The 17,063-nt window shown below is 50.3% G+C and overlaps 1 protein-coding gene across 2 annotated transcripts in view; it reads left to right on the top strand.

Moving 5' to 3' along the window:
* Positions 1–83: 83 nt before the first annotated feature.
* The window catches only part of AFF4 (AF4/FMR2 family member 4), a 46,957-nt gene continuing 29,977 nt past the window's right edge, over positions 84–17,063 (top strand). Inside the window, exons 1-3 of one of the 2 annotated variants that reach the window (XM_038150459.1) lie at positions 84–420; positions 13,697–13,838; positions 16,686–16,812. In XM_038150459.1, the coding sequence (XP_038006387.1) occupies positions 16,690–16,812 (123 nt within the window). In that variant the 5' untranslated portion in view covers positions 84–420; positions 13,697–13,838; positions 16,686–16,689. The remainder of the gene's footprint in view (positions 421–13,696; positions 13,839–16,685; positions 16,813–17,063) is intronic. The other variant, XM_038150458.1, reaches the window with a different exon arrangement.

Raw genomic sequence — 17,063 nt, 5'->3', positions numbered from 1 at the left:
CGAGGGAGGCGGGGCCGGCTTCTCGCCACGCCCCCCGGGCGCGCGCGCTCCGCCGGGGGGTCACGTGGTTTCCCCCGCGCGTCACGTGATCGGGGCGGCGGCGGCGGCGCGCGGGGGCCGCCGGGAAGCGCCAGGCGGGACCGGGCCGGGATCGGGATCGGCACCGGGACCGGGCCCAGCGCAGCCCCGGCCGCGCCGCGCTCCTGCCAGCCGCCAGCCCGGCGCCGGCCCGCCATGGACCGCCGGGACCCCTACGGAGCGGCCGCCCGCTTGTGAGCCGCCTCCCCCCCCCCGCCCCCGGGCCGGGCCCGCCCCGCGCCCCCCGGCGCTCCGTGACTCGCCGGCGGCTCCTCGGGCCTCATCGTTCGCCGGTGGCGGCAGCCAGGAGATGGTCCGGGCCTAGCGGAGCGGCCAGCGCAGGTGAGCGCGGCCGGGCCGAGCCTCCCCCGGCGGCGGGGCCGGGCCGCCCCCGCCCCGGGCACTCCCGGGACACCCCGGCCCCCCCCGCGGCGGGACCGGCGGGGCCCGGGGCGGCATCGGCCGCTGCGAGCGCATCTCCCGCCGGGAAGCGCGGGTTTGGCCGCGTCGCGCCCCGCGGTGACACCGTGCGGAGGGCGGGGGTCCCTCCCGGGAGGCACGGCCGGGGCAGGCACCGGGAGCGGGGCTCGGGCCGGGCTCGGTGCCGGCGGGGCCGCCGCGCCGCCCGGCCCGGTGATGGATTTAATCCTGTTCCGGTAATTGACGTCAGGGCTTTGTTCCTTCCCCTCTGCTCTCCGCCGGGGGTCGGGGCCGGAGCCGCTGGGCCGGGCGCGGGGCCGCTGCCGGAACCGGCTCCGGGAGGCGCTGCCGAAGGGCGGCGAGGCAGAGCCGGGCCCGGGCACAGCCCGGAGCCAGGGCCGCTGTTATGTAAAGCCTCCTGCCCGGTGGGTCACCCCGGACTGGGTAAAAGAGCGCTGGCTCCGCGCTCTGCGCCGGCTTTTTCCCTTTTTCCCTTTTGCAGTGAAGCCGGCGAAGCGAGCGGGGCTGAGGCGGGGCTGAGGCTGTGCCCGCTGCGTCCGGGGCTGTCTGTGGCTCTGTCCTGGACACGAGCGAGTGTTTCACTGAATTTCGGGGCAGAGCTGCGTGCTTGTGCCCGCACCCCGCTCCCACCCGGGCAGTGCACGATGCAAAAGGAGCCCGAAGAGGGGCAGGTGTGGGGCCTGCTGTGCCCAGCTCCTCTCTCAGCTCCTTACAGCCTTCTTTGGTCATTTCCTCAGGAATCCCGGTGGTTTTAAACAGCCCTGTGGGCCTGAGCAGGCCCTTCCTCGGTGCCCCTGAGCTGGTCCTGCTCAGCCCCGGGTGTTTGTTTGTCACCTGGGCTCCCTTCCAGCTGCTGATCTCGCAGGTGTATTTCTAGTTCCTGGCATTCCTTTAAAACTACGGAATTCTTCTCTCAGCTCCCTGGCAAATGGGGATTTGCAGCCTCGGGGTTATTGCAAAACAGGGTCCAGTGAAGTGCTCTGCAGGAGTGGTTCTGCTCCTGGTTGGTTTCATGGCTCCTCTAATGAGGGGAACGTGATTAAACTGATTAAACTGCCAGCCTGGAGGTGTGGGACAGTGCCAGTGTCACTCTGGAGTCACTTGGGTTGGACTGGCACTGGGGCAGGTCCTCTTGGTCAGGAGCAAAAGGGAAAATTCCTCTTTTGGCATTATTAACATCTCGGCTTTATTAATGTGTCAGTGTCGATTTTTGGCATTTGCTGCCTCCTGCACGGGGTGTGTTTGCAGCTCTATGTGAGAGCAGACTCTCCTGTGTTCAGGAGTGAGACAGCTCTGGGATATCCTGAGCTGCAAGGAGCACACTGGATCACCCAGCCCAGCCCCTGGCCCTGCCCAGACCCCCCAAAATCCCACCCTGGGATCCCTGGAGCAGTGTCCCATCCCTGAGGAGCCTGGGCAGTGCCCAGCACCCTCTGGGGAAGAACCTTTCCCAAAATCCAGCCTGACCCAGCCCTGCCCTGGCTGCTGTCCCTGTCCCAGAGCAGAGACTGGAGCTGTAGCCCCCAGTGGGCTCTGACCTCAGGCTCCTCTTCTCCAGCAGAACAATCCCAGTGCCTTCAGCAGCTCCTTCGTGGATCCTCCCACACCCTTCCCCATCCTGTGTCCCTTGTTTGGATGTTATATTTTTTAAATCTTCTTTATATTGTGGCACCCAGCAGTGCCCCCAGCACTCCAGTGCAGTTTGACAGCAATGAGGAAAAGAGTGGATTTCAACTCTGGTCTCACAAGTGTCTCAGGTCCCTGATATTTCCTCTGAACATCTCTGCAGTTCTTGTTTCATGGCTTTTCTCCTTGTCTCAAACACTGAGCGAGTGAGACCGAGCCCCCGGGTCAGTTTCTGTGTGAGAAGCCACACAGCAACCCAGAAAAATAATTCATATTTATGTGTTTAGCATTCTTGCCGCTTCTAGTGACCTGGCCTTGACAGACGGTGATAAAACCCCAGTGGAATATGGCTGGCATTCCTAGGATGGTTTTTTGGGGGAGCTGGAAAGTGCAGATGCTCTTGCCCGGTTACGACCCGGTTCTGTAAGGAGAAGATGCCGCATTTCTGTCTGCACAGACCTTGCAGTTTGCTTCCTGGGGGCCTTGTGGACACAGAGCTGCAGCAGAAACGTGTCCCGGGGTTGCAGCTGGCCCACGGCAGGGTGGCATTTGCCAGCAGTTGCTGCTGTGGCTGCTGGTGGGTGTGTGCTGCCCCGGTGTTTTCCAGCGTGGGTGCTCCCGTGTCGGATGTGACTAAGGACACGCGTGACCTTACTGACTGAGACAGCCCTTGGCATCTTCTGCCTGGCACTCTGACCAGGTGATGGTGGCACTGCTGCCATCGTGTCCCTCGCTGCGTTTCCAGTGCTTGGGACAGGGGCCAAAGCTGCTCGTGACTGTCCTGCTGCCTCCCTTTGTCCCTTCCCGCTCCTGCTCTCGGTCCGGGAGCTTTGTCATCGTCACTGCTCTTACTCTTTGCTCCAGATCGCCGCGAATTCGCGGTGTTGAGGGAGGAAGTGCTGAGAGCTGAGTCTCCAGAGCTGAGCCAGGAAGGCAGCGCCTCTGCCATGGGCAGATTTGGGCACGGGGAGAGAGCTTGAGCAGCTTCCAAGAGGCCGCAGTGTGTGCTGAGCCGGGAGCAGTAGGAGTTGCAGGGTCGTGTTTGGAGTCCCCCTGTGTGAGGATGTAGGAATAGTCTGGAGTTTTTGGTGACTGAGGTTTCTTTTCTGTGGCAATAATTGTTCTTGGCCACATAATTTCAGTTTGTTACTCACCTGTGGTTTGTTCTGCAGGCCTGTTTCCTTTCTCTCGCTACTATGTCACAGTTATCTTCAGCAGAGGCTCAGAAATAACTAAATTTGATACTAGATATCTAAACTTCAGTTTAAATTAGATTCACAGAAGCAATCCTTCCCTGGGAGGGTGTGAGGCCCTGGCCCAGGGTGCCCAGAGCAGCTGGGGCTGCCCCTGGATCCCTGGCAGTGTCCCAGGCCAGGTTGGATGGGCTGGGAGCACCTGGGACAGTGGAAGGTGTCCCTGCCATGGCTGGGTTGGCACTGGGTGGGCTTTTAGGTGTCTTCCAACCAAGATCCCCTGTCCTCCTTCACCTTCAGTGTCTCCTCAGAGTATGTCCCAAAACCAAAATGAGGTTGGTGTCACCTTCTCTGAACTGGGGGAACAGAACCCCCCGAGCTGTGGGGAGATGGAGAGGCTGTAGGATGAGGAGGGAGTGTCTGGAAACGAGTCAAGAAACTTTAGCAGATTACATTTAGCTAGAGCAGGGTTAGATGTATGTAAAGTATCTCGCTAACTGTGTTAAACTAAGAAAATAAGCAATCAAGTTCATAGAATTGCAAAAGTCGAGATGAAAGAACTTGCGTGGCAGTTACTCTTCTCGGGCAGGATGGTTCCTTCTCTGCAGTCACTAATGACTAAGGAGATGCTCTGCAGCTTGTGAAATGACAGGGCTGCTGTCACTGCTTGGGAAATCCTCTGCTCCTTCCTGTCACCGAGGAGCTGTGCGCGCAGGCAGCCCCGGGTGAGAGCTGTGCTGCTCTCCTGTGCCTGTCTCCCGCGGGAATCCGCTGTCCTCTCTCCTGAGCTGCTCGCACCAGGTGCCAGCCCTTGCAGTGTGGAGCAGGGCCGCTGCTCTCTGGGGTGACTGTGCCCAGAGCTCGGCGTGGCGCGGCTCCCTGGGGCTGGCCCAGCCAGAATCCCGTGTTCCCTGCCCTGGGAGCTGTTGGCCTCGTGCTCTGGTGTCTCCTTTGGGGTCTGCCGCCTCCCCAAAGGGCTCTCAGACCTTTGCTGCTTCCCCGGGGGCTTTCCTCAGCTCTGTGTTTCACACCCGCTCTTCCCTCGCTCTGTCTCTTGCAGTTTTCCTTGGCTTGTCTTGTCTCTTGTTCTTCCTTGGTTCATTAATTGCTGCTGATGAATGTAAAACCTGGGTTGTGAGCTGCCACCTGCACCAGGTACCAGCAGGAAGAAAAATCTCCTACTCCCTACTGTACAAACCTGGAATAAGGAAGTTCCTGCCCTGAAGTCTTGAACTAATTTTCTTCTGTTAACAGCTCATTAAGAGAAATCTTCCTGCTCATCTTTTTATGGAAAACAACACCTCATGAGGCAGCTCAGAGCCCCCTTTTGCTGCCTTTTTTTTTTTTTTTTAACAGTTCATCTTAGTTTATATTCATGTCACATTTATTGATAAATTCCTTGAACGTGCTGCTTTCGTGTTTTATAATTAAGCAGCTAGAGTGTGCTTTTCCTAATGTGTAATCCTGTAGTGATCAAGCTCTCCAGGAGAGGCTGTTTTATCATTCCGTGTCCCTCCCCGGGGGTGGCTGTGCTCCTCTGCAGCCCCACAGCAGTTTCCTGCTGTTCCCAGGGCTGCCCTGGGAGCATGAAGAGGACCAGAGCAGGAGAATGGTGTGCTCCTCTTCGCTGTGCTTCTCCCTGAAGGACTGATGCTCCCACGGTATTTGCAGTTTCCAAGAGCAGCTTGAAGCTGTTTGTGCTTTGGGCTGGACACTCCCCTCAGCTTTTCAGCTCGGGGGGTTCCTCGTGGAGGGGCAGGAATGAGCCCTGGGATGGCTGAGCTGCTCCTGCAGCTTCCTGAGGGTTGGGAAATGTCAGAAAAGGTCCCAAACCAAAGCAGATCCCAAACCTTTGAGCTTTTCCAGCTCTGTAACCTTTGGCAGCCAGGTTTTGGTGTCACTTTGTCATCTCCTGGGAGGGGGGGCAGGCCGTGGTGCCTCACTGTCACACATCAGTCACACATCGCTTTAATGACAGACATTTTCCAGTTTAAGAAGAAAAATAAAGGATGTTTGATTTGCAGAACCAGACGCTGGGAAAACAGTGTTTGTGATCAGTGACAAGTCAAAGTCCTGAGGCAGAGGAAACTGTTTCCACTTGTCCTTAGCTGGGATTCTAAGATTTCACAGAGGTAAATTGTTCCAGAGTAGATATTTCCCTCAACAGTTGGTTCCTGTGGAAATTTCATGCCATTGAACAGTCATTCAGTTTCTCACTTCATTTTCCTTTGGAATTCCTAATGTTCACTTTCCTTGGTGTGATCCTGTTGAAGGTGTCTGATTTTAAATGAGTGTTGGGTATTTCTATTGGTTGCCTGCTATATTTTTATATAAATTAGGCTTCCAAAGCTGTGTACTCCCATGTATTTCCCCATGAAAGCTCAAACCTGACCACAATTGTCCGGCTTTGTGCATTCACATGGAGATTTTTTGTTTCTGCATTTAATTTAATTTCCAAAAGACGTTAAAGAGATTTCAGTGATGGAAGTGCTTAAATGGTTTTAATCAGGCTTTGATGTGCACAAATCATTAAAGCGAGGAGGATGAAGAGATCAGAGTCCCCAGTTCCCTTTGTGTGCCTGGGCTGCAGAGGAACTCGGGGAGGAGGAAATGTTCAGGAAATCCCAAAGGCACAGGACAGGGGAAAACAGCCTCAAGCTGTGCCAGGGGAGCTCCAGGCTGGAAACTGGGAAAATTCCTGCATGGAAAAGGCTGTCCAGCCCCCCCAGGCTGCCCAGGGCAGGGCTGGAGTCCCCCTCCCTGCCTGGCTTTAGATGTGGAGGTGGCACTTTGGGGACTTGGGGCAGTGGGATTGGTTGAGCTCGAGGAACTTGAAGGGCTTTTCCAGCCTAAACAATCCTATAATTCTGTTTTTCCCACAGGGAAGGGGAACGGCAAACCAAAAAAAGCTACATCAAAATGGGATTTGGTTTGTGTGATGTCGTGGGTTTCGTGGGCAGGGGAATAGCCAGAGTTTCTGTGGAAAAAGAAAATCATTTGAGAGATCTGCCCATGTAGCTTTCCAGTGTTGCATTACAATTAACATGAGCACTTCCTTATTTAAAGATAATTTAAAAATTTTTCGGTCAAGATCCAGATTTGAAAACATTAGGATGGAAATTTCAGAAAATTGAATGTGGGAAACAGGTTGAAGAACTTAAGGGAACATGCTGTGACTTCAGCGAGTTGTCCTGTGCTTTGGCATAAATAACATGAACCTAATGGAAATTGCTGGGTGAAAAATGCTGGATTTTACAAAGGTCTCCTAATATTATTGTGTTTTTGTAACTTCAGGGGTCCTTGAAGCACAAAGGCTGGCCAAGAGGAGGTTAAATGGGCTCATGTCCTGATGTTTTTCCTTTCTCCGGGGTTTTTTTCTGTTCTGAGTTGTCCTCTGTGGAACAGAGCTTCCTGAGAGTTTGTTTGTGTGTTTTGAGAAGGTTTTTATGTTTTGGAGCGAGGTGCTGTGTTTGTTTGACATTTCCCAGTGAGCCTTCAGCTCCCCTCTGACTCTCGGGGCTGTGGAGCTGCTGGGACCCCCCTGGCTGTGGCTGGAAAGCACTGTGGCCACGTGGAATATTGGTTTAAATTGCCCGGTGAAGTTTGGCATTTCTAGTTAACGAATTTATTTTAAAATTAATTAATTTAGATTTAATTTAGCCTTCTGATGCTGATAGGATAAATTAGCATCATATTACAGCATTGATTTGCCATGGTGGAAACTGGTGTTTGGTGTAAAGCAGCCTTTAAAAGATAAAGGGTGAAGAGGTTTTTCCTGGAGCAATTGCTCGTGCTGAAAGAGCTCCACTAATTATATTTAATGAGCAAAAAACACAAGTAAGGACTTTGCACTGTGACACATTCTTAGCCAATAATTACCAGAAATATGTTTTAATAGGAGAGTTTTAACAAGTAGTCTTCAGCTTAAATTTGTTAATCACTAATAACCTCCTAAAAAAATACTTTCTTCAGGTTTTTTCTTCAGGTTTTTTCCTTCAGCTTTCTCCTTTTTTTTTAGTGGAAAAAGTTGCATTATTTCCTGCCCGTGTGAAGCAAGGTCCATGCTGAATTGGCATTCAGAAATGTTTTTTGTTTGTTTTTTCTTATTTATTCAGAGGAATGTTTAAATCCGTCCAGTCATGATTTGCTGACAGACTTGAAGCTCGAGATGGTCAGAAATGGGTGTGGTTTAATCCTCACTGCTATTTTGGAGTATGAGATTTGGATCCCATTAGCTGCTCTAATGGGCTGATTCCTTGCTATACAATTTATTTCAATGCATTATTAAATTCTTAAAAATTATTATGTGTGACTCTCACTATGAATAGTGAATCATACCTTAAAAAAAAAATTAATTTGAACTTGTGCTTAGAAGAATTCCATGAATTGAACCCCAGGCTGGGGTGCCCATCAGTGCCTGGTGCCTGCTGAGCTGCAGCAGAGCTGTAGCAGCTCCCACCATGGCATTTCTGTGGCACTCGGGGCAGTTTGGGCTCTTCCAGAGACGTTTCCAGGCTCCAGCTCTGACCCAGCTCGGTGTGAAGTGGCCTCTTGCATGAAGGGTTTTGAAACCCAACTGAATTTTGACTCAGCTTTTGCAATGTCCTTGTGTTTGTCTTTAACTTCGTGCCACAAAAAGCTGAATTTCTCTTTCTGGTGGCAAAACTCACCGAGTCTCCCTGGCTGGAAGTGAAATGTGTTGGTAGGATTCTGTGTTCTGTAGTTTATTGCCTCTTGGTTTAAGGCCACATCCACTTGCATAAAGCTACAAGAACTTCAGGGGGAAAAACCCCAAACATGATTATTTTGGGAAAATATGATGTCATCTATGTTAAAAGAGTTTGTACAGCTAAATTAACATTTGTTAACTGTTTTCCTGAGGTAAAAGATACCTCACTAAATGCCCTGTTTACTCAGTGGGGGCAGAAATGTTTTTCTGCATCTGCTCAGGGGGATTGTAAAGCACAGGTGGCATTTAGTAGGCAGGATGAAAAGTGAAAACTTTCCAAGGTTTTAGGCAGTGTTTGTTTGGAAGCACAGCACATCAAAGCTGTGGCTTTCCTGCTGCATTTCAGCTTCCCTCTGTAGAGAGTTCTGGGCCCTTCCTCTCGCTTCCAAATTTTTTTGCTTTGCCTGCAAATCTTAAATGCTCCTCTTCCCTAGGTTTTTCCAGAGTTTTAACTGCTCTGTGCTCTCATCTTCAGCGTGTTGAAATTTCAAAAGAAAGTTTGAAGGTACCAGGAAGCATCCCAGGTCTCAAAGCTGTCGTGTTCTGGCAGCAGGTTTTAGACAGGTAGGAAATGATGCTGAGCCCTTTGAATATGAGTTAGGGCTGGAAACTGGGAGGGAACACTTGTGTTCCCACTTCTCTGGTACTCAGAATTGTGGATTTTGGGAAATCTGTAAAGCAATCCTAGAACTGCTGCAGCTGCCAGTGGGGAGCTGTGCCCTGTGGGAGCTCAGGCCTCCACTCTTGGCAAGGAGCTGATAATAATGAATTGATGGGAATGTAGAAAGGCTAGTGCTGCTGACCTGGATCCACCCCGTGCTTTTGGGGCTTCCCCTGCAGCTGTGCTGGGAACAGCCTGGACACAGATTGCCCTTTGGGCCTCTCACTTGTCCTGTGGCTCACCCCGAGTGGTTTCCCAGGGTTCTGGGGAGAGTTAAATCATGGAACAATGCAGTTTTTAATTCTGGTTGCCCTGCTCCCCAGCATCCTCCTGCTCTTCCTCCATCCCTCACAAGCACAGGACAGAATTTTCATCTCAAACCCTGGCGCTCAGCTGGGCGGGGGATGCAGCACAGTGGTGAACCTTGTCACGATGAGAAGTCCAAGATAAATGTCTTGTGAGACAGTGCAGACATGATCTTACACCAGGGCTGGAGGAAGTGACAGTTACACCAGGCTGAAGGGGCTGATAAACTTCTCTCTCCTTTCTTTTTCTGCAGCTGAGGTGGGAGAAGGATGTGAACCTTGAATGTGATTTTCCCTTTTGCCTTTTCACTCCTGGTTTAAATGGCACCTCATTAAAGCCTTGTCTGCTGTTTCAGATCTTGCACAGAGCAGATTTATCTGAGAATTTCTGTCAAGTGAATACTTTCTTAATCCTACTGCCACAGAGTTCATAGCACTCAAATGTAATGATGTCTTTTATGAAAGTAAATTATTGGGAGGAAGTCAGAATGATAATAGCCAGATTAATGTTAGATGTCTGAATAACTATTGCTTAATAAAATCTAAATGCCAATTGTCTTGGCTTCAAAGTTTAAGCAGATGAACATGTAGGCGCAGGAATTGGGTTATTAAGTTTCTGCCCAATTAAAGGGCAGAAATTTGTTGGGAAACTGTGTTGGAATATATTTTGGTTAGCCTGTGTGGACATGAAAGGATTGCATGTAAAAATGCTGAATTTTTGATGGCCCATCTTTGCACTGGGGGAATTAAAGACTCTCCCAGCGATGGAGAGTGGAAAAATGGGGAGGATGTCCTTGCTTGGCTGGGAGGTGGAATTGGGCTGAGGTTGGCTGGGGAGAGATTCAGCTGAGAAAGAAAAGAGTGCTCCTGGTGATGGCTGAGCTCAAGGACAGTGTGCACTGCTGGCCAGGTGATCTCAGCTGTGGCACCTCAGGGTAAGGAGTTTCACTGCCTGGCTAAGAAAGCCCCCTGTTCCTCAGAGTAGATATTGCAGGGTGAGCCACGTAGAAATGCAGGGAAGGCCAGGTTGAAATTGAGCTTTGCTGAGCAGCAGCAGCAGCTTCACTTCCCTCTCCTGGCTGGGGCTGCTCCTTGTGGCAGCAGCTCATTGAGGCTCCTGTGCCTTTTGTGACCTGGGATCCTGACCTGGCCTGGGGCTAGGTGCAGAAAATGACAATTCTGGTGGCTTTGTGGTCTCATAGTGTCAATCCCCGAGGTTCCTGTGCTCTGAGTCAGGGTGGCACTGTGGGATCTCTGCTGTCTCCCAGGATGGAGCCTGGGGAGAGAGGGACAGTGGCTGGAGGAGCGAGCCTCCCTCTGCTCCCTGGCCGTGCAGGGAGGAGGGAGCAGGGCTCTGGCACAGAAAGGGGGGACTGATGTCCTTTGAGCAGCTCTGCTCCCTGTGAAGGAAGAGAGTTGGGAATTAATTTCTGTGTTCGTCAGGGAGGGGGGACCAGACGTGTTCCCTCCTGGGTAGTACTTCTGCACAAAAATGAGACATTTAAGATGTGTGGTTGTGCATTTTTAAGGTCCCTTGAGTGAATTACATCAAACCAGTCTTGCAAATTCTCGGCTATAAACAATTCTGAGCTGTTTTAGTAGTATGATTTTAAAATGGACTTGGAAATGGTTTTAAATGAGCTGCACTGCAAGTGCTGAATTTAGAAATGTCCTCCTTGACTTGGCTTCTAAAATCCACTTGCTGGGGGCTCACTTTGACCTTAGTTCTTTTACCTTACCTTGGCAGGAGGTGTGAAACTGGATGATTTTTAAAGTCTCTTCCAACCCCAACTCCATTTCTCCCTTGCTTCTGTGTGCTGAATCTCATGCATGATGAATGATGCACCCAGTTCTCATCTGGGCTCGTTAAATGAAATATTACACTTACAGAGCCTCTTTCTAAAGGATCCCCAAGTCCTTTTCCAGTGGTTAGTGTTGAGTTACAAATGATCACTGGAATTCTTTTATCCACCATCGCTGCGTGTCGGCTTCTCAGGTGGAAGATGCTGACTGATCCTCAGGTAACCTGATATTTCAGGGGTGAAGGGGACTCTGGCAGCTCAAACTCAAAAGCAGGATGTAATTACTTGCACCATCACTTGTCTGAGACGCTGGAATTAAGGCAGTGCTCCCACAGAAGGTGCTCTGGAATTCTCAGCTAACGGTGGTGAAGGATTTGTGCTGCTTTGTCTGGGGAGCAGCACAAGCCCAGGCACATCGTGCTTGGTGGGGATTTCTGGCTGCTCCAGAGCTGAGTGGGAAGGAGAAGTGCCTGCAGCAAACTGCTGGCTCTGCCCTCCCTGGGAGTTCTTGTCAAACATTAACCAGGCCTAGGCCAACTCACTTTTTTATTATTTTTATTTAAAGCTCTCCCACCCTGGGTACGTACAGAGGTGTTCCCAGACAGCTCTTGGGGCACTTTATGTTCTCCCTGTTGAGGGTGCAGTAGGAACTCCTGGTGTGAAGGGTGGGAGAGAGAGAAGCATTTGTGTTTGTGTTGTAGGAATGAGAAACGTTTATGTTTCATTAGTGGTGAATCTGATTTATATTTGTATCATATTACCGGTACAATTGTATTTGAATTGTATTCCCAGGAGCTCAAATGAAACCTTGGGAAGAGGGAGCTGGAGCTGTGGAGAAGCTCATTCTCATCAAAAGAGCTGAGCAGGAGGGTGGCTCAGGGTTTCCTGTGTTCACCTGTGCAGCCTCCCCCTGTGGTTCTGAGTTCCTGGGATAGAATTTTGGGATCCTGGTGGTATCGCAGCCTTTCCTTTGGCAGAGCAGGTCCCAGGTGCACCAGGAGCCATCCCAAACCAAATCCCCTCCCTTGGCCTGGAGCCTCTGTGTCAGAAGGTGAGGGGCAGAAACAGAAAACTTCATGCTTTTGGGAAGTTGGGTTTTTTCTCTGTCTGGATACACACAAAAACTACTTGAATTCTGTGTAAAGTCTTGTTTTTAGTTGTGTTCCTTATTTCAGTTACAAAACTCTGGAGGTGACTCTGCTGGTTCTGTATTAGCACCGTCACAGTTATCCTCTAAACCTGTCCTGGACAATCATCCTGTCTGTGCTTTTTTGGGCAAAGCAGTATTGTTTTAGTGGGAAATGTTTTTTTTTTCTGTGTTTTTCTTCTTCACCATCACATAGAACGTGGAAGTTAAGATTCTGTGTACACTTCTATAAGTAGCTCTTGGTGACACCAGAGCATGTTCCTCTTTGTGTTTTTGTGTTAATTTTGTTGTTGCAGGACAGTTATTTTTCCATGTCTCCCTTTTTGAACAGCTCCTCTGGGAGTGTGTTTTATTAAAAGCTGGCAGAGTAGCATTTTAGGCTCATGCAGATGATTTCAGGGCAGGATTTGTGGTGATGCCCTACTTGATGCACAAGCTGGGAGAAGTGTGCTGTGCCAGCTCCTGAGATGCCCCTTGCCCGTGGTAAAAAGAATATTTAAAATAATCAACAGGCATCTTTGTGTGCAGTATTAAGGCAGCTTCAGGTATTCTTAAATGCCTTCTGAAAACATCATTCCTTGTTACAGGCAGGCTCTCCAGCTCTTTTTCCCCTTCCTTTTAAGAAAAAAGGATGAAATCATGGGAGCTGGGTGTGCCCCCGCAGCTGGGCGTGCCCCGCACGGAGCTGGGATCCTGCACGTTCCCTCTCAGCCTGTTTATCCTTGGATCCAAAATCGGGGTTTCATCGCGGCCAATTAACCAATTAACTGTTTGATTCCTCTTGCTCACGAAACCCGTTGGGATTGAAGGAGGCCCGGAGTTAAATGAGGATGTCTTGAAGGAAGTGGAGGTGTTGCAGCAGGCTTTGAAGGTGCACTGGTGGCTGGGTGAGGTCTTTGGGGTCGGGTCCCTCTGGGGCCAGGTCCCTCTGGCACAGGGTTCCCTGGGCCAGCCTTGCCTTTGATGGTTTTGGAGTCTGGGAAGGTGAGGAGATGCTGCTGCTGCTGAGCTGGAGCGAGGGCTTGGGTGCCTGGTGTGGTTCAGGGGGGTGAGAAGGGTTTGGCCGAGCTCCTCTTTCTTTTAACAGCTCTGCCAGGAAAACTCAGGCAGCGTGGGTGTGCTGCTTGGGCTTTGTCTTCAGGCTGGAGTTGTGCTCCAAACGCCCCAGAGCTGGGATGTGCCCCCTGCCCAGAGCTGAGGGGGTGGGAGGAGAGGGCAGCAGCAGAGCTGGCATTTCATGCCCCGGGTTGCACACCCAAAGTGATGATCTCTCAAACCAAAGGCACGCCCTTGCTGGGTTAGGGATGAGCAGAAAGACCAGGTGGGATTCAGGAAGAGGTGGGAAGGAGAAAGGAAAGCTGTGTCTGGTCTGGGGGATGTGGTGATGCTGGTGTTGGTGTGCCTGGAGCAGCCTGGAATGGTGCTTCAGGAACACACACAGGGGAGGCTGGCTCAGGGGTTTCTGTGAATTCCCTGCTGCATTTCCTGCTTGCTTTCAGCTCTTCCTGTTGAGCTGGAGCAGAGGTGTGAGATGTGGAGGGTTGGTTGTGCAGGGAAGTCTCAGACACAGGGACTGTTCAAAGTACAGTGGGACAATGCAGGAGGAGTGACTCAAACCATGTGGAGTTCGACTTCCTGAAAATGGAAATACTCTGCTGTGCTTTAGGCCCGTTCCCTGATTTTTAAAAAAATTTTTGAATTTCTCTTTTCCCAGGTACGGAAACTGAGATGACTTTGGCCCTTGCTGCAGGGACATTGTTCTGGCTCTCTCATCCTGGCTCTGCTCCTCCTTCACTCTTTAGCTCAGGCCACCTGGGAAAAGGGGAATTTTAGCAGGATTACCTTGGTAGCACCAGGTATGAGGCAGCAAGTTCTTCATCTTCCTCTTGCAGGCCTGTGCAGGGACGAGCAGGGGTGCTGTCCTTGTTCCCAGAGGATGGGGTAGGAGTGGTGGAGCAGGGCGTTTTAGTGGGCATTAAAGGTTTGTCACAACTTCAGCTGGTCTGAAAACTGAACTCCTGCAGTTTCCTGCTGGGTTAACAGCCAGCCCTGCTGATCAGCAGCCAGGCCTTGCTGATCTGCCTTTCCAAGCCCCTCTCCCTGGGCATGGGAGCATTTCCCTGCTGCAGGCTGTGGCTGTGGAAGATGGGCTTTGAGTGGGAAGCTGTCTGAAGCGCAGAGCTGAGGAAGCCCCACGAACTTCCTCTATTTACACATTTCATGCTGGTGTGATTTTAATGGCCTTGTACACGTTATAGGCACTTAAAATAGCTCCGTGTGGAGATTGGATGATTAGATACCAACGAGTCTAACTCGTATCACAGTCAAACTATTTGCTCTAATAAAAAATGTAAAAGAGTTAAAGAAAGCTAAACGGAATCCCCATACAGTCAAGGTGACTCCCCAAGAGGGTATCTATCATTTACTGTCTTACAAAAGGCTGGGGAGGAGTGGTTCAAAGTGCCATTAACTGGAGTCTTTCTGATGACTAATTTTACATTGACCTGGGCAGGTACAGCCAGATCAGCTCTGGGTTTGCACCAGCTCACATCTCGAGTGAATCTTTGTTGTAGTGTTCCTTTTGTGTGACAGTGTTGGTACAAATGATGGTTTCTCCTCAGCTCTGAGAGGTATAGGAAATGTTGATGCAATTTTAAAAGAGGATGCTTATCTCTGTAAAAAATAATTGAGGTCTTTGTAAATATTTAACCCTCTGTTTGGAAAACAGGTGTGAAATTCTTTGTTAAGATTATAATGTTCTGGATATATAGCTGCATATAATTCCTGATCTTAGTGTATTGCTGGGAATGATCCACCCAGAGCCAGAGCATTCCTATTCCCTGCCTCAAAAATTGCTTTTAATAGTAAATGCCATGGACTCAGACTGTTCCAGTTGGCTTTAACTGATCAGTGTCTGTAATTAAATCTGATATTTATCTGTGTTGAAATCCTACATATGTGACAAATTGGGCTGCAGTCTCAAGAATGTGCTTTTCAAGCCTCAGACTTCTAAAACAAGTTTGTCATCAATGCCAGAAGGATCCCAGGAGTTTGCTGGCCACATTCCAGTGCACAGGTCCCTCTCTCCGCCCTGGTGGCCACCTGTGGTTACATGAGTTCAGCAGGTTACAGGAGAACTGGAGATCAAAGTGATTTTTCATGTGAAGTGGAGGTTTATTCATGGGTTTGGTATCAGCACACGGCTGGGTTATGCCAGTGCTTGTACCTCGTTTGCAAGGCAGGGAGATGCAGCAAAGCTGGTGCCTTAGGAAGCATCAGGGATCTCAGCTTGCACCCTGGGGTTGGTCTGCTCCGGGCTGCCCTGGAGATGTCACTGCTTTCAGAGCAGAAGGCAAATGGGGAGGAGATGTGAGAGGCAAGAGTGTTACTGAGGTGAGAAGACTCGTGTTTTAAAAACTGACTGATGGGTTGGAGTTTTCTTGTTGAGAATGCAAGAGCTGGGTTTGCACAGCTTTCAGAGTCATGCTCTAGCAAGTCATTTATCATTTTTAATAACCAGCTGTCTAACGACATGAAATAATGATTTTCTAAGCAGCCAACATTTTCATTTCAGACTGCAAATTATGTGGTGGAACATCAAATTCTTTCCTGGATGCACCAACTGTATTTTGTGCAGATCAGTAAAGAACATTTCTAAATCTCTTGATGCAGAGTGTAGCACATATTGTGGGTGCCCCTGGATCCCTGGCAGTGCCCAAGGCCGGGCTGGACGGGGCTGGGAGCACCTGGGACAGTGGCAGTGTCCCTGCCATGGCTGGGGTGCCACTGGGTGGGCTTTGAGGCCCCTCCCAGCCCAATCCATTCTGTGGTTTGATGTTAAAGGAGTTAATGGCACCTTGTTTATCATCTCATTTTGTTTACTCCTTTATGTCCCAGTGCTGTGTCAAGCTCAGAGGAAATGTTTTCCAGCTTTCGTGTGTGTTTTGGGAGAATTTGATGCATTTCTGTTAACAGAAGCAGCAAGACCAAACTGCAAGGGAAAGTTTGTTAAGAAGGGGGATTGGCAGGTTCTTAATCTGCATTTTTGCAGTAGGAGGATATGGTCCAAGGCAAAAGGTGCATTATTGCCAGAACTTCCCTGAAATTACTGCTTTGAGTTGAAATGCCTTTTGGGAATCAGGGAGGGAGAGAGACCTGGAAACCACATCAAAGCTTGAGGTTAGAATATGTTGGAGAATGAGTGCCAAAAAAAGGTATGTCAGCACCAAAAATAACCCTAATCTGCAGGAGAAGTCAAGCACTGCTTCGTGGGGGGATGGCAGAACATCTGGGGGATGTGGGGGAGAAAAGGTATTTTAGAAATGAATGGGAGATGTTTGGCGTGGGCTGGAGCCGAGATGATTCGAGCGGGTGAAGTGGTTTGAAATAGCTGCTTGCCTGAGGACCTGGTGGATTTTTTTTCTTTTTTCTTTTTTTTTTTTTTTTATTGCTGCATAAAGTTTCCCTGTTAGGAGCCAGCTGTGGGTTGGGGGTTGCAGCCTTTTGGAGGGGGCTGAAATTGGACAGTTCTGAGGAATCGTGGCCCTCGGAGGGTTCTTAACAGAGATCACTCCATGGCCAAACAGGGCCAGAGGCTGCTTGGGGGCACTTAGATCCCTCCTTTGGGCTCTCTCATCCCTCCCCCGGGCCCTCACATCCCTCCTGCTTCCCTGTGTGATCAGCACGGATGTTTTTGCTCGTAGCAACATGAACCGTGAAGACCGGAATGTGCTGCGTATGAAAGAAAGGGAAAGGCGAAATCAAGAAATTCAGCAGGGCGACGAAGCCTTCCCACCCAACTCTCCTCTCTTTGCTGAGCCGTACAAAGTGGTGAGTTCCTGCACCTCAGAAAAATGCAGGGTTTGTCACAGAAATCGTCTGCAAATTCATGTTTTCTTTTTGTCTCTGTTCTTGTTAGACAGGAAGCTCTTTGGGTAACCGGGTGTTTAAGCAGGGCTTGAAAATAAAGCTGGACAGTCACAGCTCCACTGGCGGATTTATAATGCTTGGGAAGGGGAGGAGCCTGTACAGGGAGTGAGAAAAGCAAAAATAAAACCATCAAAATTTTTTCCTTCCTTCAC

Source organism: Motacilla alba, chromosome 13 (genome assembly GCF_015832195.1).
Source record: "Motacilla alba alba isolate MOTALB_02 chromosome 13, Motacilla_alba_V1.0_pri, whole genome shotgun sequence".
Classification (NCBI taxonomy): domain Eukaryota; kingdom Metazoa; phylum Chordata; class Aves; order Passeriformes; family Motacillidae; genus Motacilla; species Motacilla alba.
This window is presented reverse-complemented; position numbering and strand designations above follow the sequence as displayed.